Here is a 26,717-nt window from a genome sequence, read left to right on the forward strand (position 1 = left end):
CCAGTCAAAATAAAGACTATACATGATTAGAATTAAGCCATCCATGCAGATAAAGGGTATAACATTTGGCGCAACAGTAGAGTTACTGCCTATAGCGCCAGAGACCAGGTATTGATCCTGACTACGCCTGCTGTGTCTGTCTCTAGTTTCTAGGTTCTCCCCATGACCTGCATGGGTTTTCTCCGGTTTCCTCCCACATCAAATACATACAGGTTTGCAGGTTCATTGACTTGGTATAATTGTAAATTGTACCTAGTGTGTAGGATAGTGCGGGGGTCGCAGGTCGGTGCAGATTCATTTTCGCGCTGTAACTCTTAAACTAAACTTTTTTTAAAAGCCTCATTAAAGATGATTCGAAGATCCCCAGTAAGGTAGATGGGAGGTCAGGACTGCATTCCAGCTGATGATACATCCTACTTGTTTTTGTTAACAGCAAAACGAGCTGCTGCAGAACCTGTAGCATTGTTTTTGAATAACTTTTGTATATTAACTTTAAATTATTAATACACTTAGTAATTATTACTTCTGCCACTGCCAGAGCTCCTATCAAACAATCTTGGCAAATTATATTTGAGCAATGCCACGGATGCAGTGTTGCAATCTTGCACTTGAAGGCATTAAATCTGAGGCGGAACTAAAAACTACTTGCATGTAGGCTTACCAATTGGATAACTAAATGGCAGTTATAAACAACAATACTTGAGATATTTATTTTTTTAAGTTACCGGTGCTTCAAAATGAATGGTCTTTGCCGCAATTGGATAACAATGAGCAGACAGGATTTATTCCGTTTTTATTGCTGCCTCACTGAATGTCGTGTCCCTTTGGGAGAAGTATCTGGGTTTTATGGTGGGAAGCACCAAGTGACCATGTTACACTTTCTGATTATTGGTTTTTGAAAACCTGGATGTTTCTAAATTTTCCATGCTTTCTGTACTTTAGGTTGTGAATCTATCAACGGTTGATCTTTAGTTGGAGGGAATTTCTTTTCAAATTATTTAATTCTGACCTAAGTCATATTTGGTTGAATATTTTGCATCTGGAAATGTTTTGACATTCAAACTTTACTTGGCACAGTTTTTTCATTAAGTTTTGACGATTGTTTTTTTTAAAAATGCGTATAAAGCTGAAGTTAATGGGAATGTAGGGAGTATTTTAACAAAAGGGGTAGATATAAGGTTAATGTGGATAGGGGGCAGTTTCTGATGTATAATTTGGCTGTAAATGAATTTCCTTATTATCACTACACAAACTACTGAATTAGAATTATTCTTATTTGTAATAGTCCTTAGCTGATAGTGGGATGCAATGTGACAGTATGGTGCATGTATGATGGCTTGATTGCAGAAGTGTCCCTGAATGCTTGAGACATCAAATGGGGAACAGGCTTATCATAATCATCATGTGACAGGAGTAGAATTAGGCCATTCGGCCCTTCAATTGTATTCTGTCATTCAGTCATTACTGATCTATCTCTCCTTCCTAACCTCATTCTCCTGCCCTATAACCCCTGACACCCGTACTAATCAAGAATCTACCTATCTCTCTGCCTTTAAAATATCAATTGACAGCCCCCACAGCCTTCTGTGGCAAAGAATTTCACAGATTTACCACCCTTTGACTAAACATGATGAACAATGTCCACGAGTAAAATATACTTGGGATGTAAAAATATGCTATCCAATCATATCAGATAATACAATCGTCAAACTCAAGTACAATAAGTAGTTCAAAGGGGATGTTACAGAGTGCAGAATATAGTTATCTGCATTGTAGGCAACAGTTCCATAGACAAAATGCATTGACTGCAATTGGATAAAATGTGGTGGACTTACAGGTGGAAAAGGGATTTAAAAGAGGAGAGCAACTGTATCAGATGATGGTGGATCTTTCTGTGGGAAGAGCATGCAAGCAGTCACCATGCTTGGCACCATCTTGCAGTTGCCAATTGGTTAGTGTAGATAATGGTATGTGTGCGAGTGATAAAACAAAAGTAAAACGGAACAGTTGGAAGGCTGTGCTGATGACGAGAGCCATTCATCCTGATCGATGACCTACAGCAGAACAGAACACTTCTGATAGGGGCAGTGTTAACACAGGAGACTGCAGATGCTGGAGTCGAACAGTCATACAGATTAGATACTCAGACCCTTCGGCCCAGCTTGCCCATATAATCATACGTTCTGAGATGCTACCTGACCTGCTGAGTTATTTCAGCCCTCTCGTTTGTAAGCCAGCATCTGCAGTTCTTTGTACCTAGAGGTCCTCCAGCAGTTTGATTTTTATTATAATGCTAGACCAATTGCTTCCCCAACGCAATATTGCACCCGTTCCCCCAACGCAATATTCCACCACTCGAGCATAGCCCCCAACTGCGCAGACGCGGCTCATTTCTCCTAGTCCCCCAGCATTCCCTCCTCTTCACCTTTCCTCTTCAATCCCTAGAGGGGGGGGGGGTAGAGAGGGAGGGGGAGAGGGGGTAGAGTGAGTGAGGTCTCTCTCTTCAATCTAGAGAGCGAGAGGGGGGCAGGGAGGGGATCAGCGAGGGAGGGGTTCAAAGAGAGGGGGTAGAGAGAGAGAGAGAGAGGGATCAAAGAGGGAGGAGAATGGAGAGGGAGGGGAGTAGAGAGGGAGGGAGAAGGGTAGAGAGGGTGGTAGTAAGGGTAGATTGGGAGGGGGATGGAGTATAGATGTGGCAACTACCCTCGCCCAACATCGTGAGGCCTCACCGCTGAGGTCTCGATGTCTCCTTCACCGCCGCGGTCTCGATGCGTCGCGGGTGGAAACCCGGGTCGGAAAAAGCGGAATGTTAAATACGGCCCACCCCCTGCAAGCTGCTGGCCGCCCACTCCTCCTTGGTGGGTGCCCACCCCCTGTGACGTCACTGGAAGCGGGTTTAAGGAGGTTTGCCGTTTGAAAACGTGGTTTTGACTATTTTTAAAACACTGTAACTTGTGAAATATAGCACGAAATGTGAAGTTAACCAGTTTATTTTGTCGAAGGGGTTAATGTAATTAATAATCTGTGAAAATGTCTGCGCTAGCGCGTGGCGTTTTGACGAAGGTAGAAAGACACACACACGGATACACGCACACACACATGCATACAAGATGAGACTTTTATAGGTATAGAGATATACATACAGAACGAGTTACCTGCAGCAGTTTAGTTTAGCTTTAGTCTAGTGATACAGTCAACAAGCCCATCGACCCACTGGGTCCGTGCTAACCAGCACTCCCATACATTAGCACTGTCCTACACAAAGTCAATTAACCTACAAACCTGTACGTATTTGGAGTGTGGCAGTAAACCGATGGGGAGAATGTGCAAACTACATACAGACAGCACCCATAGTCAGGATTGAACCCTCGTCTCTGGCAATAGAAGACAGCGCCTCTACGCTGCGCCACCGTGCTGACTTTCGAGTTGAATTTGATATCTATTCTGGAAGATTTTAAAATGCCTGGATGGGAGAGGAAGTACTGTTGCTCAAGGTTTTCCCTTGATTCAAACTCGGAGAATGTCCGTAGCGGATCCGTAGGAGTTCGTGGATGTCTCAAACCGGTTCGTAATGCTAACAGTAGGTGCTCGGGACATACGGCTAACTCGTGATGTTTTTTCATCACTGTAAAAAATGTCCACGAGTAAAAAAAATACTCGTGATGAAAAACATTGTTATTTTTTACTCTTAGTTAGACCATTACGACCCGCTACGAGACATCCACGAACTCCTACAGACCCGCTACGGACATTCTCTGAGTTGTAATCAGGAAAACACGGGAGAACTCGTGAATTACCTCGTAGAGTGGGACGGGCTTAAATTTCATAGAACTTTTCTTTTGTGCCTTTTCATGTTGTCAGGGCTCGAAATTAACGGTTGCCCGGATGCCACAGACCACTCGAAGTGCCGCCGGGCAACCTAAACGGCGAGTCATTTTGCCCGGCTTGGCAACTTGGTCTATACCGAAGATAGACACAAAAAACTGGAGTAACTCCGCAGGTCCGGCAGCATCTCTGGAGAAAAGGAACGTGACGTTTTGTGTCGGTGACGGTTGTGGGAAAGATGCTAAGTGTGGCTTGACGGAGCGAATGACGGGACCCGCACATCAGCGGCGGCGACGGCTCCATCTCCTCCTCCTCCTCCTCCTCCTCCCGCCCCACCCGGCCTGTTAGTGGCAGCTGCTGCCACTCCGCCAGCGGAAGTAGAGTAGGGGGGGCGGGGAGGCTGAGGATCGAGCGCGGTGATTGGAGGAGGGAGACGAGCCAAAACACTCTCGGCAGCCCTGCACCGCAGCCAGGACCGATCCCGGTCTCCGGCGCTGCAATCGCTGCCGAACCGCCACTGGACCATCCCCGTCCCCACCTGAGATACCCCCCCCTCCCCCGGGGGTGGCCAGAGGCGTCGGGAGTCAGACGGGCGCGGTGCCCCCAGGCCCACAGCCAGCGCAGAAAAGCAGCGCAAAACCCAGCTCACTGCCTGTCCCGCCAGGTTAACCAACAGCCATGTCTGGATTGAGACAGGGCTGTAGGTGAGACGGGCACAGTTGAGCTGCATTTAGCGCTGGATTGAGCTGAAATTACCGTTCACAGAAGCTTCCGAAGCCTCGCGTGTGAGTGTGCGCATGCGCGCGCGCCCGTCAAGATAATATGTCCACGGTCCCCTCTATATTTTGATAGCGATTTCCGTGCCTGACAGGTGTTGTCCGAGGAGCGCTGGCCTTCCTTCCCACCTCCTCTGCCCCTTCCTCTCTCTCTCTCTCTCTCTCTCTCTCTTGTACGCCCCCCTCCACTCCCCTTATCCTGAGACCCCTCCTCTCCATTCCAGCACTGATCCCCATTCCTGCCTCTATTCAGTCCTCACTGACATCGCCTGTGCTCCCCACTCCCCCCTCCCCCATCTATTCATCCTGCACTGATCTCCCTAGTCACCTCACATTGATTCTCCTGCCACTCCCCATCAATCCTACACTGGACCCCCAATTCATCCTGTACCGACCCCCCTTCTAATCCATCCTGCACTGCTCACCTCTTCATTCTGCACTGCTCCCCCCCATCCATCCTGCACAGATCCCCCCCATTCAACCCCCCTGTCATCCCCCGCGCTCTCCCCTCACAATTTTACCTACTCCAACCAACACGCACTAATTCCTCTGGTTCAATCCATCCATTCCGCACCAATTGCCTTCTCAAGCCCCCCCTCCCGCCACCTATTCACCCTGCACTGATTCATACACCCCCCCCCCCTCCCGATCCTATTGTGCTGGAAATGTCTTCACAGCTAACATTGACTATGTTTGATAATGGAATGCAATCAAATATGTTTTAATTCCCAATGTTATTATTTGTTTTAATCCATAATGATGGATTAATTAAATTATGAACACGTGAAACATTAAAACCGCAGTGTTCGATTGTCACTGCCACGTTATTACAGAATTCATTTTAATGGCAAATCAATGCTCTTAATATGGAGTATCAGTACTGTAGTTATTTAATGAGCAATATTCACAACTATACGTTGGATTTATCCAGGTTTTACTTCTACAGTCAGCCATGTACATCACATATTTAGTCAGGAGATATTGCAGTTGAAATTTTAACATTCATTCTGAAGTGGGAATGATGGAAAAAGCGTTTATCAACAAATTAAAAAAAAAATGGTGTATACAAGCTGGGTATCTTCATTACCACATACATCTAATCTGAATGTCCAGTAATGTGGCGTCTTGACAGCTTTAAATATATTACCAAACATTTGCTGCATTTATGTTCTTTGGCCATCTCTTGTTAGTTATAGGTATGTTGCAAAGCCTACCTGAAGCGTCGCTGAAAATCTGTCCCAGCCCGTGTGCGCGATTTTGGCGACGTTTAGAGGGGGGCGGGTTTAAAACGCGATTTTCTCTAGGCTGTTCCAATCGAAGATGTTCAGCCTAGTTAATTATTAACGAAAAATCGCTGGAAGACCCCGTCGCAAAAGCTATTATTAGTTTTAAAGGCCTTGTATAATAGTTATAGTAGTTTAAAAATAAATCTCTAAACCCGCGACCACCGGCAGCCGTCAGGGTCGCATAGAGCAGTCAACAGAAGGTAGGTTGTTTATTTTTACATTAAAAAGGGCTTCTTAAGATCCCTTTATACAAAGTTTAATATTGCGAGTAGCTCATTTTGGCCCCATTATATCCCGCAGTATTTTTCTGGGCATTTGAGGGCACAAATCTAGCGCAATGTGAACGTTCTAAACCAGCGCGTTCACAGGATCCCACTAGAAAGCTGATTTAAAATGGACTTTAATTTACAGCAATTGAACACTAAATTCTTCCATTTGGCCTATAAATTAATGTAAATGAGATTTAAAAATCATGTTTTATCGTGAATTATTTATGAATATTATTTGGACACTTAGGCTATTTAAAAATACAGGTGCACAACCTTTTATCCGAAAGCCTTGGGACCAGACACTTTTCGTAATTCAGAATTTTTCGGCTTTCGGAATGTAAGATTTTTAGCGTAGATTTTAACGGCCGGCTCAGTGGTAGAGTGCTCGGCTCGTATCCGCAAGGTCGCGAGTTTGCGCCTCGATCCCGGCAGTTACTCGATCGCGAGTTTGAGTCTTCAATGTAGTTTTTTCTTGCAGAATAGGAGAGAATAGGGAGGGTTAGGCTGGGATCATTCTCTGCGAGATAATCTTAGTGCGGTAGACAAGTGTAGGAGAGGTGTACTGACTGTGTGGGCAGAACTTTGGAAGTGATTGCCCACCATTCTCAAAAGCCGCTGTGTCTTCCTGTCCCTCCAACTCCAGAGGAATCCGCTCCCCGATGGGCCGCTACGGCGACAAGTGGCAGTTCGCCCACAGCCCGAGCTGCGCCCCCTCATCCGCAACCCGGGTTCCTCTGGAGTTGGAGCGGGACTGGGCTAGAGTTGTTGCTGGCTGTGAGTCTCTGGGATCTCCGTGCTTGCAGTGGGCCTGGGGGTCGGTGTCCCGATGAGGGGCGCAGCTCGGGCTGTGGGCGAACTGCCACGTCGCTGTAGCGGCACATCGGGGAGCGGCTTCTGGTGGTCCTGACGTCTCTCAGCTCCTGTCCAGGGGGACGGCCGGAGACGTCAGGACCAACAGGAACCCGCTCCCCGATGGGCCGCTACAGCGACAAGTGGCAGTTCGCCCACAGCCCGAGCTGCGCCCCCTCATCCGCAACCCGGGTTCCTCTGCAGTTGGAGCGGGGCTGGGCTAGAGTTGCTGCTGGCTGTGAGTCTCTGGGATCTCCGTGCTTGCAGTCGGTGTCCCGTTGGTCCTGACGTCTCCGGTCACCCCTCTGGACTGGAGCTGAGACTGGGAACTGTACCGCCCTTGCCCCCTCCCTCTGCAACTGCAAACAACCCCACAGTTCCCAGTCTCAGCTCCTGTACAGGGGGGTGGCTGGAGACGTCACAGCCCGAGCCATCAGCTTCTGTCCCTACGGGGACAGCGGAGAGCGTGTTCCTCTGGAGTTGGAACGGGGCTGGGCTGCTGCTGGCCGTGGGTCTCTGGGTTCTCCGTGCTTGCAGTGGGCCTGGGGGTCGGTATCCCGTTGGTCCTGACGTCTCCGGTACTGGCACTGGCTCGAACGTGAAGACAGTGCAAAGCCCCCGCGCCGGTGCAATGCGCGGGGAGCTGGAGAGGGGAGGGAAGGGGTCACACACATGGCCGGGAAGCAGAGGGGTGTAGGTGGGGTGAAACTGAAGGGAGTGACAATTTGCTGCTGCCTGCCCGCTGAGTTAAAAGGTTCGCACGCAAGACTCACGATACACTGTGTATCGTGAGTCTACCGTGGGAACTTTATAACTCAGCGGGCAGGCAGCAGCAGATTGTCAATTATTAACCCTCCCGCGCAATATACCCTCACCTTCTCTTTTATGAATGGGGATTTAGTTCCCCTTTCTTCGAGGACCGACCGGAGGTTCCGCTGTCACCTCTGCGGGCCGCCCTCGGTGAACGTTTTCAAGGACCATTATTCAAGGACTGAAAAAATGTCGCTATTCGGAGGTTTTCGTTATTTGGATCTTCGGATAAAAGGTTGTGCACCTGTAGTAATCATTTATTAAGAAATGGATAGTTTAGATCTAGTAATTGAAGTTTGAAATTAGCTACACTTGGGTAACTAACTAATTATAAGCTTTAATTTCAGGTCATCCAAGTAAGATTATTTTATATTTGTTTCAGAATGGTTCAATCTACGATAACTGAAAATTTCATTCAGTTCTCTTAATTTTTAAGAAGGTTATGGGCTTTTGACTGCACACGATCACAGCTTTTTTGTTATGTCCATAGAAAATCAATAGGGAACAAGATGCTTATTTCCGAGTATGAAAATGGCCATAACTTTTTAAATACTTGAGATATGAAAGTGAATTAGGTGTCAAATTAAACTTCTTTTTATGCTTTATCTGATGGGATAAATTACAGCCTTGATTTTTTAAATCTCAAAATTTTGTAACATTGCTATTAGTTAGTGTAATGTTTAACCATTCAGATGGGTATAGTCAGTTTTAACAGCTATTATCATAAAATGCCTTCAGAAAATTCCTTGCAACCTGTATATTTTGTTGTGGATAAATTATGTGGGAAGCGCGAGTGTTTCTGTACCAATAGCAATAACGACCCATGCTATGGCCATGTCATGATAATTTTCGATCCTTCACAGAAAACATGCTTGCATCAATCTAGTGTGCATGGTTAAGCATATATGTTATCAAGGTCCAGGATTTATTGACACAGGTTGATCATACGCTGAATAATCCAACCACATTTTTGTTTGGAAGTGGAAAAAAATAATAAAAATTGCATTAATTGCAATGTGTAAAAAGAGTTGAGATACCGTATTATAATTTTGCTGCATGTCATTGTGGTATATATCATGTCTTGATTGGTGAATATGTTAGTTTGTGACTTTATTTGAAGCAGAAATAATATGTGAATGCTTCATTGAGCATAATTCCGACTGGTAACTATGCACTTCGTCCGAGCACGCGTCATGCAAGCCATCTTAAATGACCACCTAAAATGTCATTTGGCAACCTAAAAAGCTGCCAAGGTTGTCCGGCTGGCAACAGGGAAAAAAAGTTAAGCGAGAGCCCTGGTTGTGGATTGGGATCATGAGCTAACTGCCTTTACATGATTTGCTTGGATATAATTTTCAAGCCGTTTGCACAGATGTACATTGTATGAGAGAACCGAACTCTGCTTGATCCAAATGCCACAGTGGCGTAGCCGTAGAGCAGTCTTACAGAGTCAGAGGCCCACATGTGATCCTGATTACGTGTGCTTGTCTGTACAGAGTTTGTACGCTCTCCCTACGACTGGGTTTTCTCTAGGTGCTCCAGTTTCCTCCCACACTCAAGTCGTACAGGTTTGCAGGTTCATTGGCTGCAGTAAAATGGTAAATTGTCCCTAGTATGTGCGATAGCACTGGTGTACGGAGTGATCGCTGGTCGGCTAGGACGTGGTGGATCGAAGGTCCTGTTTCTGTGACGTATCTCTGAAGTCTAAAGTAAAAATCTACCTACATGCTGTTGCTGTAAATTTCCACATGCCAGAATTCCAGAGTTGCAGTGTTTCATGGTATTAAGCAGTTCTGTGAAAATAAATGTAATATTGGGTCATCGGTAAATTCCCAGCCATCATTGTGCCTATCCAGCAGACATGAGTAAATAACATTGGATCTATAGATGACAACACCTTGACTCAACAAATACTGCTATTTCTAATTGCGACGATGTACATTTTAATGACGATTTGGCGTTAAAACAAAATGCTTCTCTCAGCCTTTTGTAGCAGGTTTTATTCAAGAAATGATATGGTTCACAGTACAACTATTTCCCAAGAATAATCTTTAACTGGCAAGATTGTATATCAACAGATTTGAAAGAAATTGCAACAATGGGGATGAGAATGGTATAAATCCAATCCACTTATTCTAATAGACCAGAATATTAGGTAAAAATAACACCATATTTTAAATAACTAATTTTGACTTTTAAGCCTGTCAGTGCAAACGGATATTAGATTTTAATTTTATCTTGATGTCCTTGGAGGAACACTTGGCATTGTCTATGTAGAACACCTTTAATAAAGGTGTCCTGAAACTTATATTTACATTGTGTGAAAAATCAGCTAGTTTTTCATTTTGGGAGTTGGTATGTTAAAGTTATATGCAGTGGTACGTCCATGCCAACAGAATTCAAAGCTGTCAATAACTCATTTCTGGAACGTTTGTGTAAGGCATTTTTAACCAATGAATTGAGATTTATTTCTCCATTCTTGTTTCATCCTTTAATGTTTTTGTTTTCCTATCAGTCATTAGAATTTGAGTAAATATTGTGGCTATTGTGTATAGACCATTGTCTATTTGTCTTTGTTTTTATATACTAAACTATTTATGGGTTTTACAGAGTAATATGTTTTGCATATCTGTTGTGCTGCTATACAAATAATAAATTAATTGTTCTGTTTTGGGACATATGACAATAAAACACTCTTGACTTGCTTGAAAATGACTTGTAAATAATGTTTTGACTCCCTCTTTGTTTCATTGAACGCTGACTCCTCACTTTGATAACTTTGTTGTTTCCTATCTGTGCATTAGTAGAAATGTGACTTTGTTCATGGACCAGAGTGTGGTTCTGGACTCGGCCAATGCTCCCACAAATACACAAAGGAACAGTCAGTTCTTTAGACAATTATTTTCTTTGCCAGATAGATAAAGCTTTAATCCAGCAGCAACTGAATGGGCATCAATACAATTTTAAATATAAAACTGTTATCCAGTTGGGTCTGGAGTGAAACTGAGATGTGGGCACAGAAACAAACACTTTAATTTCCTCTTCCACAGTCCACAATCAGTTCATTGGTTTTACTGATATTGAGAGCCAGGTTGTTGTGCTGGCATCATTTGGTCAATCGGTCGATCTCACTTCTATACTCTGACTCATCACCATCTGTAATTCGTCCAACAACGGTGGTGTCGACGAACTTGAAGATGGTGTTCGCACTGTGTCAGGCTACACAGTCATGAGTATAGAGGGAGTAGAGCAGGGGGCTGAGCATACAGCCTTGAGGTGCTCCCGCACTGATTGTTAATGAGAAAGAAGTATTTCTGCCAATTTGAACAGAACAGTCTGTGGATAAGGAAGTCGAGAAACCAATTGCAGAGGGATGCGCAGAGACCCAGTTCCATGAGCTTAGTAACCAGCTTTTTTTTGTTGTTATTTTTGTATCAAAAATGTATTTAATTACGAACACGATACAAAAACCAAAAAAAAACAAAACTGTGTTGACATACCCACCACCATATTACAAAATCACCAAACTATTCGGACATTGAATTACAAACAACTATGTTACAAATAACACCACCCTCTCTAACACCACCCGGGTGCGGACGGAACCCCGGTAAAGGGACAAGTATTCTGGCTCGGGCAAAGCCCTCTTCCGTCTGGCGCCGTGACTTGCAGATGGCCAGCTTGGCCAGGCCTCGGAGCAACCCAATCAGGACATCTACAGCCCTGCCCACTCCCTAGATCCCGTCACCTGTCCTTCGGTCACTGCCAGCAAAACCACTCCTCCCCCCATGGACCCTGTGGAGTGGCGGTGCTCCTTGCCCTCCGGACCCTGGCTACAAGGGACGCTGTACTGATCCCTCGACCCTCAACAGGAACAACGCTGCTCTTGGTCATAGCGTCCTTGTCCAGATCGTCCAAGAGGGACCTGGGCTGACGCCGGTCATTCCCCTTCATCCCTTGCACCTCCTCTCCCCTGCCCCTCCTGAGGATGAGGTTCAGTGAGCTGGTGAACCCGTGTAGGTTTGGCCTCCAGGGGGAGGCCAGTCTGGTCCGGATGTTGGGCTCTTTCGGTGGCCTGGATGAACTCACGGATTCCTTCCACAGGAATGAGTGGAGTGGCATCGGGGGGAGCGAGAACATCCATTGACTCATTATCTGAGGAGTCCCCTTCCACCTGCTCACTGAGGATGGAGACACCAGGGGTTTTGTTCCCCATGTGTTTTATCTTTGCACCTTGACCCCCCTTCTTTTGACCCTGACTCAACTACAGCGGGGGTGGGAGCAGGGGGCGGGAGGGGGTTTAACGCCACCGGAGTTGGATGCTTCCATCCGGGATTTGGGGTAATTCCTCCGAATATGCCCCACTTCCTTACAGAACACGGCCTTCCCAAACATCCTTCCCACGTACAGGACGCCTGTGGGCTTGGTCGTCACGGCCATGTCAGCCGAGCAGTCCTCTAGGTTTATCTGAGTGGGCTCGTAGCACCTTATGCCATGATGGAAAGGCAGGTTCCTCATGGCGAACCGGCCCCCAGAGGTGCAGCTGAACCAGCCACCTTTGCATAGCTCCCGGAAGGCCCTGCTCACCGAGACCTTGCATGGTATCAGACGCTCCAATTTAAACAGGGGAATTAAACACAATGCCAGACAGATGTAGACAGTCCAGATAGTGTGAGGCCAAGTCCACACACAAAAACAATATGGAACAGGTCGACGGAGGAAGGCAAGTGGTGTCGCCTCGAATGATGATAATGGAGGCTCTCCCGAAAAACTGCTGCATCACAGCCTCTTTGCCCGGCTATCTCGGCTCTCCTGTATTCTCTGGCGAGCTGCTGACCTTCGCAGGCAATCCCAGCTGGTCTTCGCTGCTCCTGCAGCAAAGTTCGGGATTTGCCTGCAGTCGTAGTTGTTGGAAGCCTCCTATCTCCGAGAGAAAGGAGGCCCCGTCAGCTCCAGGTTCCAAGGCTGCAGAAGGAGGTCGTGACGGTGCAGAAAACCTCCCACACTGCACGAAAGTCAGACCGGCCCAGTCAGCACCGATGGGGCAGTAAGTTGACAAGACCTTTCGCAGTCCCAAAACTTTAAAACAAATCTCTGCAGTGTCGCAGTGGTTCTCAAGGTTTTTTAAAAGTACCGCTGTACCTCCTCCAATTTAAAAAAATGTTTAAACTTACTTGTTTTTGAGTTTGGATGGGAGCTCCGCAACACCACACCTCCTTGGAGGGGATGATGGGATTGAACGCCGAGCTGTAGTCTATAAACAACAGCCTGACGCAAATGTTTTTATTGTCCAAGTGTTCCAGTGCGGAGTGTAGAACCAGTGAGATCGCATCCTCCGTGGACCAGTTGTAACACCACCGGTTGGCGCCAGCAATAGCTGCCTCACTAACAAGTCTGACTGTCCTTTCCTTTGTGTTTTAATCCATGGCCGTCCGAAGGGGGGGTGCGTTGGGTGCGGTCGCACCCCGTTTTTTTCCAGAATAAAAACAAATCCAGAGAAAACAAAATTGGAGCGCAATCAGTGTTTCCACTTTGAAGGAATTTACCGGAAATTCGGGATATTCTGGTTCTGGCCTGCGGGATGATTTGAAAAAAAATATTTGCGACCTGCGCAGTTGGGGGAAGTTGGTGATGCGGTAGCGACATAAAATGACTCTGTCTCTCCGCGCGCAGTGGGAGGGATTAGACGCCGCCATTTTCAATGCATCACCTCGACGCACCAGGCCTAATTTGGGTGCGTTGGACCGTGAAATATTGTGTTGCGTTGCGGGAGGTGGAAATTTTTTTTTTTATCGGGGGTGTTAAACTAATGGTCCAATCCGACCCGCGGGATGTGTTGGGGGAAAAAAAGGAGTGCCTGCTTCTCCGGGGAGGGCTGCGGTGTCTCCCAGCACGGTGCATCGCTTCCATCCGCGCCGTCAGAGCCTCACCGCTGGCCAACCTGGTGGCTATGGAGCAGGTCTGCTGCCGGCAGGCGGTCTGCGGAGGCTGTACTCCCGTCGCCGGGCGAGAAGCGGGAAGGACTGACTCCGAACAGTGCTGGCAGCGGCCGTGACCCGATACCAGGCGCCGCTTCTGCCAGGTCCACGCCCTCCCACCGGTCGCTCGCCCCACCCATCCTGCACTGATCTCGCGATCCATCCTGTACTGTTCCCCCTCCATTTATCCTGCACTGGTCCCCCCCATCCACCTTGTAGTGATCTGCCTATTCATCCTGCACGGACCTACCCATTCATCCTGCACTGGACTACCCATTCATCCTGCACTGATCTACCCATTCCTCCTGCACTGAACCACCCATTCCTCCTGCACTGATCTTCCCATTCACCCTGCAGTGATCTCCCTATTCACCCTGTACGGATCCACCCCATCAATCCTGCACTGACCTCCCCCCCCCCCCCCCCCCCCCCCCCATCCTGTACTGTGTCCCCCCGTCCTGTACTGAGCCCCCATCCTGTACTGAGCCCCCATCCTGTACTGAGCCCCCATCCTGTACTGAGCCCCCATCCTGTACTGAGCCCCCCCGTCCTGTACTGAGCCCCCCCGTCCTGTACTGAGCCCCCCCATCCTGTACTGAGCCCCCCCATCCTGTACTGAGCCCCATCCTGTACTGAGCCCCCCCGTCCTGTACTGAGCCCCCCCCCCCCGTCCCTGTACTGAGCCCCCCCCCCCGTCCTGTACTGAGCCTCCCCGTCCTGTACTGAGCCCCCCCCCCCCCCCCCCGTCATGTACTGGGCCCCCCCATCCTGTACTGAGCCCCCATCCTGTAGTGAGCCCCCCATCCTGTACTGAGCCCCCCCCCATCCTGTACTGAGCCCCCCCCCATCCTGTACTGAGCCCCCCATCCTGTACTGAGCCCCCCCCCATCATGTACTGAGCCCCCCCCGTCATGTACTGAGCCCCCCCCATCCTGTACTGATCCCCCCATCCTGTACTGAGCCCCCCCCATCCTGTACTGAGCCCCCCCCATCCTGTACTGAGCCTCCCCATCCTGTACTGAGCCCCCCCCATCCTGTACTGAGCCCCCCCCATCCTGTACTGAGCCCCCCATCCTGTACTGAGCCCCCCCCATCCTGTACTGAGCCCACCCCCATCCTTTACTGAGCCCACCCCCATCCTGTACCGAGCCCCCCCATCCTGTACCGAGCCCGCCATCCTGTACGGAGCCCCCCCCATCCTGTACTGAGCCCCCATCCTGTACTGAGCCCCCATCCTGTACTGAGCCCCCATCCTGTACTGAGCCCCCATCCTGTACTGAGCCCCCATCCTGTACTGAGCCCCCATCCTGTACTGAGCCCCCCCATCCTGTACTGAGCCCCCCCACTCTGTACTGAGCCCCCCCACTCTGTACTGAGCCCCCCCCCCCGCCCTGTACTGAGCCCCCCGCCCTGTACTGAGCCCCCCCCCGCCCTGTACTGAGCCCCCCGCCCTGTACTGAGCCCCCCGTCCAGTACTGAGCCCCCCGTCCTGTACTGAGCCCCCCGTCCTGTACTGAGCCCCCCCCCCGCTCTGTACTGAGCCCCCCCCCCGCTCTGTACTGAGCCCCCCCCCCCCGCTCTGTACTGAGCCCCCCCCCCCGCCCTGTACTGAGCCCCCCCCCCGCCCTGTACTGAGCCCCCCCCCATCCTGTACTGAGCCCCCCCCCCGCCCTGTACTGAGCCCCCCCATCCTGTACTGAGCCCCGTCCTGTACTGAGCCCCCCCATCCTGTACTGAGCTCCCCCCCCCCCGCCCTGTACTGAGCCCCCCGTCCTGTACTGAGCCTCCCCGTCCTGTACTGAGCCCCCCCCGGTCCTGTACTGAGCCCCCCATCCTGTACTGAGCCCCCCCCATCCTGTACTGAGCCCCCCCCATCCTGTACTGAGCCCCCCCCATCCTGTACTGAGCCCCCCCCCCATCCTGTACTGAGCCCCCCCCATCCTTTACTGAGCCCACCCCCATCCTGTACTGAGCCCCCCCATTCTGTACCGAGCCCACCCCCATCCTGTACTGAGCCCCCCCCCCCCATCCTGTACTGAGCCGCCCCCCCCCCCCCATCCTGTACGGAGCCCCCCCATCCTGTACGGAGCCCCCCCCCATCCTGTACTGAGCCCCCCCCATCCTGTACTGAGCCCCCCCATCCTGTACTGAGCCCCCCCTCATCCTGCACTGAGTCCCCCCCCATCCTGTACTGAGCCCCCTCATCCTGCACTGAGTCCCCCCCCCCCCCCCCCCCCCCCCCCATCCTGCACCCCCCCCCTCCCCCCCCCATCCTGCATGGCAGATGCAGTATAATGTGGATAAATGTGAGGTTATCCACTTTGGTGGCAAAAATAGGAAAGTAGATTATTATCTGAATGGTGGCCGATTAGGAAAGGGGGAGATGCAATGAGACCTGGGTGTCATGGTGCACCCGTCATTAAAAGTAGGCATGCAGGTGCAGCAGGCAGTGAAGAAGGCGAATGGTATGTTAGCATTCATAGCAAAAGGATTTGAGTATAGGAGCAGGGAGGTTCTACTGCAGTTGTACAGAGTCTTAGTGAGACCACACCTGGAGTATTGAGTACAGTTTTGGTCTCCTAACCTGAGGAAAGACATTCTTGCCATAGAGGGTGTACAGAGAAGGTTCACCAGACTGATTCCTGGGATGTCAGGACTTTCATATGAAGAAAGACTGGGTAGACTCGGTTTGTACTCGCTAGAATTTAGAAGATTGAGGGGGTATCTTATAGAAACTTACAAAATTCTTAAGGGGTTGGACAGGCTAGATGCAGGAAGATTGTTCCCGATGATGGGGAAGTCCAGAACAAGGGGTCACAGTTTAAGGATAAGGGGGAAATCTTTTAGGACCGAGATGAGGAGAACTTTTTTCACACAGAGAGTGGTGAATCTCTGGAATTCTCTGTCGAAGAAGGTAGTTGAGGCCAGTTCATTGGCTATATTTAAGAGGGAGTTACATGTGGCCCTTGTGGCTAAAGGGATCAGGAGGTATGGAGAGAAGGCAGGAACAGGATACTGAGTTGGATGATCAGCCATGATCATATTGAATGGCGGTGCAGGCTCGAAGGGCCGAATGGCCTACTCCTGCACCTATTTTCTACGTTTCTATGAGACCCCCCCATCCTGTACTGAGCCCCCCATCCTGTACAGAGCCCCCGTACTGTACAGACCCCCCCGTCCTGTGCTGAGCCCCCCGTCCTGTGCTGAGCCCCCCGTCCTGTGCTGAGCCCCCCCATCCTGTACTGAGCCCCCCGTACTGTACAGACCCCCCCATCCTGTGCTGAGCCCCCCGTCCTGTGCTGAGCCCCCCCATCCTGTACTGAGCCCCCCCCCCATCCTGTACTGAGCCCCCCCCCCATCCTGTACTGAGCCCCCCCCCATCCTGTACTGAGCCCCCCCATCCTGTACAGAGCCCCCCCATCCTGTACTGAGCCCCCCCCCATCCTGTACTGAGCCCCCCCCCATCCTGTACAGAGCCCCCCCATCCTGTACTGAGCCCCCCCCCATCCTGTACTGAGCCCCCCCCCCCCCCCCCTATCCTGTACTGAGCATTGGAGTTATCCAGGGTTTACTTCTACAGTTGGTTATATACATCACAAATCTGGTCAGGATATATCTCAGTTGAATATTCCAAAATCCAGGGGTGACAGGGAGCACCGTGTGTCACTACGCATCACGACGTGTCATGACCTGACCACGCGCGCCAACCTCTTTTCAGGTTGTCACCGAAAATGTCACCCAAGTGGGACAGGCCTTTCACTCGAGTGAGCGAAACTTGAGGGCAAGGCTTTTGAAGGCGGTGGCGGCGTCGGCGGCAAACTTCTCCCTGGCCAGGTTCTCAATCATCTCGGGCTCGAGTCCGCAGTGCTCGAAGAAACTGTTCAAGCGCGAGCAGGCTCGGGAGAAGCGGCAGTTGAGGTCGTAGTGCAAGCGCTGTAATCCACCTTCATCAACCTGCCGCTTGAGCGGCTCCTTGGGCTGACCTTGTGCTGCTTCTCGTGGAGCTGCTGGTGTGGTTACTTGTGCATCCTGGGATGCTGTTGGTGTGGAGACTGGTGCTTCCTGGGGTGCTGCTGGTGTGGTTATTGTGCACCATGGGATGCTGTTGGTGTGGTGACTGGTGCTTCCTGGGGTGCTGTTGGTGTGGTGACTGGTGCTTCCTGGGGTGCTGTTGGTGTGGTGACTGGTGCTTCCTGGGGTGCTGCTGGTGTGGTTACTTGTGAACCCTGGACTGTTGCTGGTGTGGTTACTTGTTCCCCCTGTGGTGCTGCAGCCTCTGTATCTGCTAATTCAGCCCCTTCCGACATTGCTTCTCCTGTTGCCAGCACCTGCTGCTTGTCGCGCTGGCCGCTAGAGCCGGGCAGCAGCCGCAGGACCAGGCTGCCACTGCCCTTGAAACTGTGGTCGCTGCTGGTGGCCGCCGCTCCCCGCATGAACTCGCACTTCTGCCGGTACATGACCAGCGAATTGGGTCTGAGCTGCCTCTTGGAGCTAGAACGATGTCAGGCGGAAACATCAGCTGCCCACTCTGCTGGGGGCTGCCAGAGGCCAGGTAAGTCTTTGTGTTGCTGCTGGCCCCGTTGCCGCTGCTGCCACCTGACCCCACCATTTGACTGTGGAGGTAGCCGGGACCTTTGGTCATGAGCCTGAGCGGCAGAGAGACGCTCACCTCGGTCGGCATGCTTGCAGTGGCCACGATCTCACTCGGCACCTTACTTTGATCCAGCAACGTGGACAAACATGTTTTCACATCCACAAAGAAGCAAAGACCAGGACTTCCATGAGCAATAACAGGCTGTCTGCAATCACCTTCATCCACATTCTATGACGGCAGACCTGTTGCACTGACCTCTGTAGTCATGAAGACACTCAAAAGGCTTGTGCTGGCCAAGCTGAAAAATATCACAAACTCCCTGCTGGACCCTCTGCAGTTTGCATATCGGGCCAATAGATCTGTGGACGATGCAGTCAACCTGGGCCTGCACCTCTAACTACAGCACCTAGACCACCAGGGGACCTGTTTGTTGATTTGAACTCTGAATTCAACACCTTTTGCCAGAGCTACTACACTCTAAACTTTCCAAGTTGACTGTGCCTGAACCCCTGTCAGTGGATCTCCAACTTCCTGGCAGACAGGAAGCAGCATGTGAGGCTGGGAAAGCACATCTCGGACCCGCAAACACTCAGGATAGGAGCACTGCAAGGCTGCGTACTCTCTCCTCTACTCTCTCTACACCAACGGCTGCACCTCCACAGACACCTCTGTCAAGCTTCTCAAGTTTGCGGACGACACAACCCTGATTGGACTGATCCAGAATTGGGAGGAATCTGCCTACAGACAGGAAGTGTCACAGCTGGCATCCTGGTGCCGTAGCAACAACAACCTAGAGCTCAATGCTCTTAAAACAGTGGAATTGATTGTAGACTTTAGGAGAGCTCCCCCTCCCCTCACCCCACTCACCATCAACAATACCACAGTCACATCTGTGGAGTCTTTTAAGTTCCTGGGAACCATCATCTCCAAAGACCTTAAGTGGGGGGCTACCATCGACTCCACAGTCAAAAAGGCACAACAGAGGATGTATTTCCTGCGGCAGCTGAGGATGCATAATCTGCCACAGGCAATGATGGTCCAATTCTACACTGCCATCGTAGAGTCTGTTCTCACCTTCTCCATCATAGTCTGGTTTGGCTCAGCCACAAAGCCCGACACCTGGAGGCTGCAGCGAATCGTCCGATCAGCAGAGAAGGTTATTGGCTGCAACCTTCCCTCCATTGATGAACTGTACACTGCAAGGGCCAGGAAGCGAGCGGGCAAGATCATCTCTGACCCCTCTCACCCTGGCCACAAACTCTTTGAATCACTACCCTCTGGAAGGCGACTCCGGACTGTCAAAGCTGCCACAGCCAGACATAAAAACAGTTTTTGTCCACGAGTAGTTGCTCTATGCAACAGCCAAAAATCTGTAACTTCCCTTTGATCTGGTATTTTGTTGGTTCACATGCTTGATCAATGGTGTTTTATCATTAGTGTTTTATTATTATTAATGTTTAGTGTTTTCTGAGTTATTCATAACTGTCACTGTATGTCATGTTACTTGTGGGCGGCGCACCAAGGCAAATTCCTTGTATGTGAATACTTGGCCAATAAACATACTTACTTATTCACTACGACTTTGTCCATCACTCGGACAAAGTCGTGACTAGGTTTGCTCAGTTACATTCTTGGAAAATGGAACTGGAAAACATGAATTCTGGCTAAATGGCAATATATGCAGGCGTGCCACGAGTGTCCGTCGCCTGCATCACTACACCAGGACTTCCATGAGCAATGACAGGCTGTCTGCACTTACCTTAATGTACATTCACTATGACTTTGCCCATGACTTGGACAAAGTGGTGACTAGGTTTGCACAGTTACATTCTCGGAAAATGGAACTGGAAAATGTGATTTATGGCTAAATGGCAATATATGCTGATCTGCCAAGAGTGTTGTCAAAGTCTGTGAGAGGAACCCTAAACAGTCTGCCACTCCCCTCACACTTTGGGAGCCCAAACAGGGCACTGCAAGAAGAGGTAGAAGTTGGGCTACCTACATCAGTGTACTAGCTGCGGAATGACACAGGCCTTGGACGTTAACGAACTGATGACTGCCATTAAAGATAAAGCCACACTTCGGGAGACCAAACATGGCACTACAAGAAGAGGTAGAAGTAGGGCCACCAGCATCAGTGTACTGCGGAACGAAACATGCTTTGACAGCATTAACAAACTGAGGACTGCCATGCTAGATTAACTGGTCTGAGGACCAGTTTATTCGTGGGACCAGGAATGGCATATAGGCTAAGGGCCAACTAATGCCTTTGCATTAGTCCTAGGGGTAAATGGCAATATACAGCCAGGAGCACCTGAATGATTATGCAGCATCACGTCAGCATGTTTGATTGTTTGGTAAACTATATGACGATATGCAGAATTTATGTATATTATTATATATTTTTATGTTATGGAATCAAAATCAAGAATTATAAATTCACATTTCAAAAATGGTATAACAATTCAGTAATACTGATTCTCAGTATTCAATAATGATATTTGAGAATACATGAGGTTGCTTGCAAAACACTGATTTTCAAAAATCCAGTTTCTGTGTAGTACGTTCCATTGCATTTATGTGAGAAATACCGATTTCCCCAACAAAATACTGATTTTCAGCCATCAAAATGTGGAAATGCTTGGTGAAACTTGGCAGCTTTGCAATTATTCACAATCACATTATGTTTGAGAATTCAAAATGTGACTTGTAATCTTGTTTATGAGTCATCATGGAACTAGAATTTGGTATAATAATATGACAATAAAATAAGTTAGTTCGAAAGTGATCATAGTAATGTAAATGCACCATTGAGTTTGACTTCAATTTTCATGATGGAAATTGATGTCAAACTAAATGTTGTATTCACATCACTATTCCATGTTGAAATTGAGGTGATGTGAAGTTGTTAGGTCAGGAGGACCATTAAAGGTGCACTGCACACACTAACACAGCCTAACAGTAACAGGCAATCAAGTCACCACAAAACATTTAAAAAAAGGTTTTCTTTACTGCAACAACTTACAGTATTTAATTTGCATTTTTTGCATTCTCCTTTACAACATTTTTCATAACATTTTACAAGAGTACAACTTGATTATTAAAACAAGGGCAACAATTCTTGATTTAAAAAAATGTATACAACAATGATCCCAATCATTCCATTCCACCCACTCATTAATCTTGACTCCACGAAAATTATTTCTGAAACATTGGTCATAAATTTGGTGCAAAAATGCTCCAAAATAAGGCTCAGAATGCAACAGAGATCATCGAAAACCCTGGCCGCAAGGGGATTCACGCTCATGATATGAGCTGTGTGCACATTAGTTCACATAAATATTTTGTAATCCTGTCATGCCACCCACCTTTTTGTAAAGCTTCGTACGGGCTGTAATTGTGTGTGTGTTAAATGTATGTTTTTAGTGTTCTTAAACTTATATTATGTGGGGGTTGGGGGAAACTTTTTCTAATCTCTTACCTCGACGGAGATTATTTCCGTATTGTATCTCCATATTCTTCTCCAGAGATGCCCCCTGCTGCCTGACACTCCAGCATTTTGTGTATATTTTGGTGCATCAACCAACCTGTTCTATGTGGGGGTGGGGTGATAGTTTTGTTAATTGTCACATGTACTGAGGTACAGTAAAAAGCTTTTATTGCGTGCTAACTAGTCAGCACACAACAAAAGCTTTTCATTATACCTCGGTACACGTGACAATAAACTAAATTGAAGTAATTGCTGGAAACATTGGAATTACTCCTGACATGCATATTGCAGGGGGAACGTTCAGATGGGAATTCATGGCAAGGAGTGTACCAATTTCTTTGATGAGATACAAAACCTGACCTTCCTTATCCTTCCTGCTATCCATGGAACAGAAGAGTCTTTCCAAGTGAAGTGGTACATCACTAACACTTCCAATGTTGTGTATTCCACTCAATGCACGCAATATGGGAATTTCTACATCGAATAATACAATTTGTGTGACTTGGACAGCACAGTGACGCAGTGGTAGGGTTGCTGCCTTAAGTCCCATTTTCCCGAGTTATTCATGAATTCTCCTGAGTTATTCACGAATTCTCCTGAGTTTTCAAACTCGCAGAATGTTTATAACGAGTCCGTAGGATGCAGTAGGAGTCAGTGGATATATCGCAGCAGCTCGTTATGCCAGCCGTAGTTATCCGGGGCATCCGATAAGTCGAAAAATCAGGTAAATTTAAAAATGTCCACTAGTAAAAAAAAATTGCCCCGAGTACCTACGGCTGGCATAACGAGCCGCTACGATATCTCCATGGACTCCTATGGCCTCCTACTGACTCGTTACGAGCATTCTGCAAGTTTGAAAACATGGGAGAATTCATGAATAACTCTGGACAGTGGGACAGGCCCTTTACAGTGCCAGAGACCCGGGTTCGATCCTGACTGCGGCTGCTGTCTGTACAGAGTACATACGTTTTCATGACGATGTGGGTTTTCCCCGGGTGCTCCGGTTTCCTTCCACACTCCAAAGACGTACAGGTTTGTAGGTTAATTGGCTAGGATAAAAATTGCAAACTGTCCCCTGTATGCTAGTGTACGCGGATTGCTGGTCGGCCTGGGCTGAAGGGCTTGTTTTCATGCTGTGTGTGTAAACCAAACTAAAAACTAAACTTCTGCAGTTCCTTCTTAAAATCTAAACTAGACTGCTTTGTAAAACGCCTTCAGTGAATCTGCAAAGGTGTATTTGCCTGTAACTTTGATTCTCCATTCATCTCTCATTTAGATTTTGCTTTCTTTGGTCTCCTACACTATTTCTAACAAAGCCCAATGTAAGCTCAAGAAATAGGACCTAATTTTCCATCTGAACATACTGCATCTTGCCTTTTGTCAGAACTAGCCAGTTCTAAGGCAAGGTCGATCACCGAAAACATAAATTCTTCTCACTCCATGGATGCTGCCTGATCAACTGGTTATTTTAGGCAGTGTGTGTTCTTGTGTTCTTTCCTCTCTCTGTAACTACCATTATTCATTTGATAACAAGATTACTGATTGTTTATCACATCGATAACTTTGATTTCCACTATACCGCAACATTCCCTGTATTGTCTCTGCAATCTTTCTCAATTTTTCCGTGTTAATGTCGGGTAATTGACCAAAAATATTACCTGTTTCTCTCTTTACAGAGGATGCCTGCCTGGTGTGACCTGCTGTTACTTCCAATGCTTTGTCTTTATTTCACTTCCAGCAAGTACTTTCTTTAAAATTGTTGATCTTGGGTGTTGATAGATTACAGGCGTGATTCCTTTGCCTGTCAACTGAAGATACTGGCTGAACTTTGGCCAATTCAAATAACGTTACCTGAATGTGGAGCCAATGGGGTGCTTTTGCAGCATTGGGGTGTTTTTGGAATTGTTTTATGTATTTTCCATTATATAGTTTTGCCTTGTCCAAATCCAAGGGAAACGATTTTGGAAAATCTTGACAAGGTTGGGAAGCATCTGTGGAAGGAGAAACATGAGTAAAGTTTTTGGGTCAAGGACCCCATGACATAATGCTAAAATAAAAATTTGGTAAATAGGGTGGCACAGTGGCACAGTTGCGGCCTTGGAGCAACAGAGACCGGATTCAATCCTGAATACGGTGCTGTCTATGCTGAGTTAGTACGTTCTCTCGGTAACTGTGTGGGTTTTCTCCGGGATCTCTGGTTTCCTCTGAAATTTGAAAGATGCACAGGTTTGTAGGTTAATTGGATTTGCAAAATGTCCTCAGTGTGTAGGATAGTGCTAGTGTGTGGGGTTATTTATTGCTGTTGGTGCAGACTCAATGAGTCAAAGGTCCTGTTTCCACGCATTTCTCTAAAGTCTGACGGTAAAGTCTAGATTTTGAATGGATTGATTAAAATGTGATGGAAATATTTTAAGTCTCTTTGGGGACCCTTTATCTCATTGGCATGGTTGATTTTCTTGCAGCAAAATATAAATGGATAACGCCAGTCAGTACTTTGTAACATCAAGCCTATAGTGTGTTAATCATTTTGTACATGTTGTCTAAGTACATACAGGTATGTCGCTGCTTGATTAAATACCTGTAAAGATGGGTGCAAATGCATTTTAGTTTGCCTTTCATTTTTGTTCATTCTTAAAGTCACTAACTTCTAGAAATGTTTTTAAATGGAGAAATAATTTCACAACACTGCTCTTGTTGCAGAATTTTTTGTCTATCTTTAAAAAAACTCTTCTTGTAGTTCAGCGGGTGAGGCAGCATCTATGGAGCGAAAGAAATAAGCAACGTTTCCAGCCGAAACCCTTCTTCAGCCCAAAAAGTTGCCTATTTCCTTTGCTCCACAGATGCTGCCTCACCCGCTGAGTTTCTCCAGCACTTTTGTCTACCTTCGATTTTCCAGCATCTGCAGTTCCTTCTTAAAAACTTCTTGTAGTTCCCTTGGTTTTTTGAAGAGGTTTTGGAAGTAATATTTCTAAGTGAAACTATTTATTCTCCCCTTCATTCTTTCTATGCCCGACTGCATTGAATTTGACTTTGATTGGATTCTGAATGATACCTTCGTGTGATGTGAAATTTATTATTGACAGAATTGGAGTAGTCTTCACAAACTTAAGTCTGAGACTAAAACAGGATACAAGTAGTAGGAACGGTTACAACAAGATGATTTTTTTTCATCCTAACTGGTAGTTATTGCTTGTTACTATTTTAACCAAATTCTGATAATTTATGCAAGGGAAAAGAAATCTGTAATGTTTTTAAACTTTGTGACTATGGATGCGGTCTGTGTGGAGTTTAGACATTCTCATGTGACCTGCGTAGGTTTTCTCCTGTTTCCTCTCACACTCCAAGATGTACAGGTTGGTAGGCTAATTGGCTTAGTAAAATTTGAAATTATCCCGAGTGTGTGTAGGGTAGTGTTAGTGTACGGACTAGACGGTGTGGACTCGGTGCGCCAAAGGGCCTGTTTTTGCACTGTATCTCTTGTGGTTTACTTTAGTAATCCTAAAATCTCTGTACTAATTACACCTGAAGAAGGTGAAGTTTTGAATGTGCTTTTTGATATTAGTGAAATATTCTCCATCACAATATTAATGATATTAATTTATAATATATTGTGTGATTTTTAATTCAATGTTTATTTTCTCTCCCTCTCTTTTCAGATTGCACGGTGTGTGTATAAGACACGATGGCCCAGGAAACGAATCAGACGCAGGTCCCCATGCTGTGTACCACAGGCTGTGGTTTCTATGGTAATCCAAGAACTAATGGAATGTGCTCAGTTTGCTACAAAGAATATCTGCAGAGACAGCAGAACGGTGGCAGGATAAGCCCACCAGGTAAGTCGGGAAGCTTCGGTGTGGAACACGTGAAAAACCTTTACAAATGGATTGGGGAAGCCATCTACTTTTCTGGTTTCCTGTTGTGCAATTCTGGTAAGCCAAGAAAAAAAATCTATTGATCCATAACTTGCTACAAAATAACAATGAGACAAATTGTGCAATAGGTAAAATAGAGAGATCCACATCTTTGTGCAGGAAGGAACATGTGTACAAGTGTCCTGTTTCCTGTCATATCCCATCACTGAAATATTTGTGGCATGAAATTGCAGTTTTTTCCCAGGTTTTTCCAAATTTTTTGTTCTTGAAATATGCAATATATTTGTAACAAAACCAGTTCTCTTTATAAAGTTTTTTTTTAAACACAAAATGTTCTGCTCCAAACTAGTCAACAAAGGATGTGCTTTAATAAGTTCATTTAATCACCTGGGAAGGAAGTAAATATGTTACTCTTTCTTACGCTCATGGCTCTTAATTTTTAGAGATACATCGTGGAAACTTTGGCCCACCGGGTGTGCGCCAACCAACAATCACTCCTCCACTAGTTCTATCCAACGCACTAGGGACAATTGTGCTGGAGAAACTCAGCGGGTGCAGCAGCATCTATGGAGCGAAGGAAATAGGCAATGTTTCGGGCCAAAACCCTTCTTCAGACTGTTGTAGGGGGGGAGGGGGAGGGGGGCGTGGAGAACAAAGGAAAAAAGAAGAGAAGGAGCCCAAGGGCTGAGGGAGAGGTGAGAAGGGGAGGAGACAGCAAGTGCTACCGGAAATTGGAGAATTCAATGTTTGTGCCGCTACAGTGCAGACTTCCCAAGCAGACGGTGGTGCTCACTCTGGCCATGGAGAAGGCCCAGGATTCGGAATGGGAGGAGGAGTTGAAGTGCTGAGCCACCGGGAGATCAGGTTGGTTATGCGGAGGTGTTCGGTGAAACGATCGCCAAGCCTTCGCTTGGTCTCACCGATGTAGATCAGCTAACATCTAGAGCAGCGGATGCAATAGATGAGGT

The 26,717-nt window shown here is 47.6% G+C and overlaps 1 protein-coding gene across 9 annotated transcripts in view; it reads left to right on the forward strand.

The window, feature by feature from the left end:
* LOC129711369 (AN1-type zinc finger protein 5-like) overlaps positions 1-26,717 on the forward strand; it is a 56,032-nt gene that overhangs the window by 6,476 nt on the left and 22,839 nt on the right. For 6 of the 9 annotated variants that reach the window (XR_008725830.1, XR_008725829.1, XR_008725828.1 and 3 more), the window contains exon 2: positions 25,534-25,806. Coding sequence is in view for 6 of the 9 variants with exons in the window: in XM_055658985.1 (XP_055514960.1) it covers positions 25,560-25,806 (247 nt within the window). In the remaining 3 variants the exon portion in view is untranslated. The remainder of the gene's footprint in view (positions 1-25,533; positions 25,807-26,717) is intronic. The other 3 variants (XM_055658987.1, XM_055658989.1, XM_055658986.1) reach the window with 2 other exon arrangements.

This window comes from Leucoraja erinacea, chromosome 29, assembly GCF_028641065.1.
Source record: "Leucoraja erinacea ecotype New England chromosome 29, Leri_hhj_1, whole genome shotgun sequence".
Lineage (NCBI taxonomy): Eukaryota > Metazoa > Chordata > Chondrichthyes > Rajiformes > Rajidae > Leucoraja > Leucoraja erinaceus.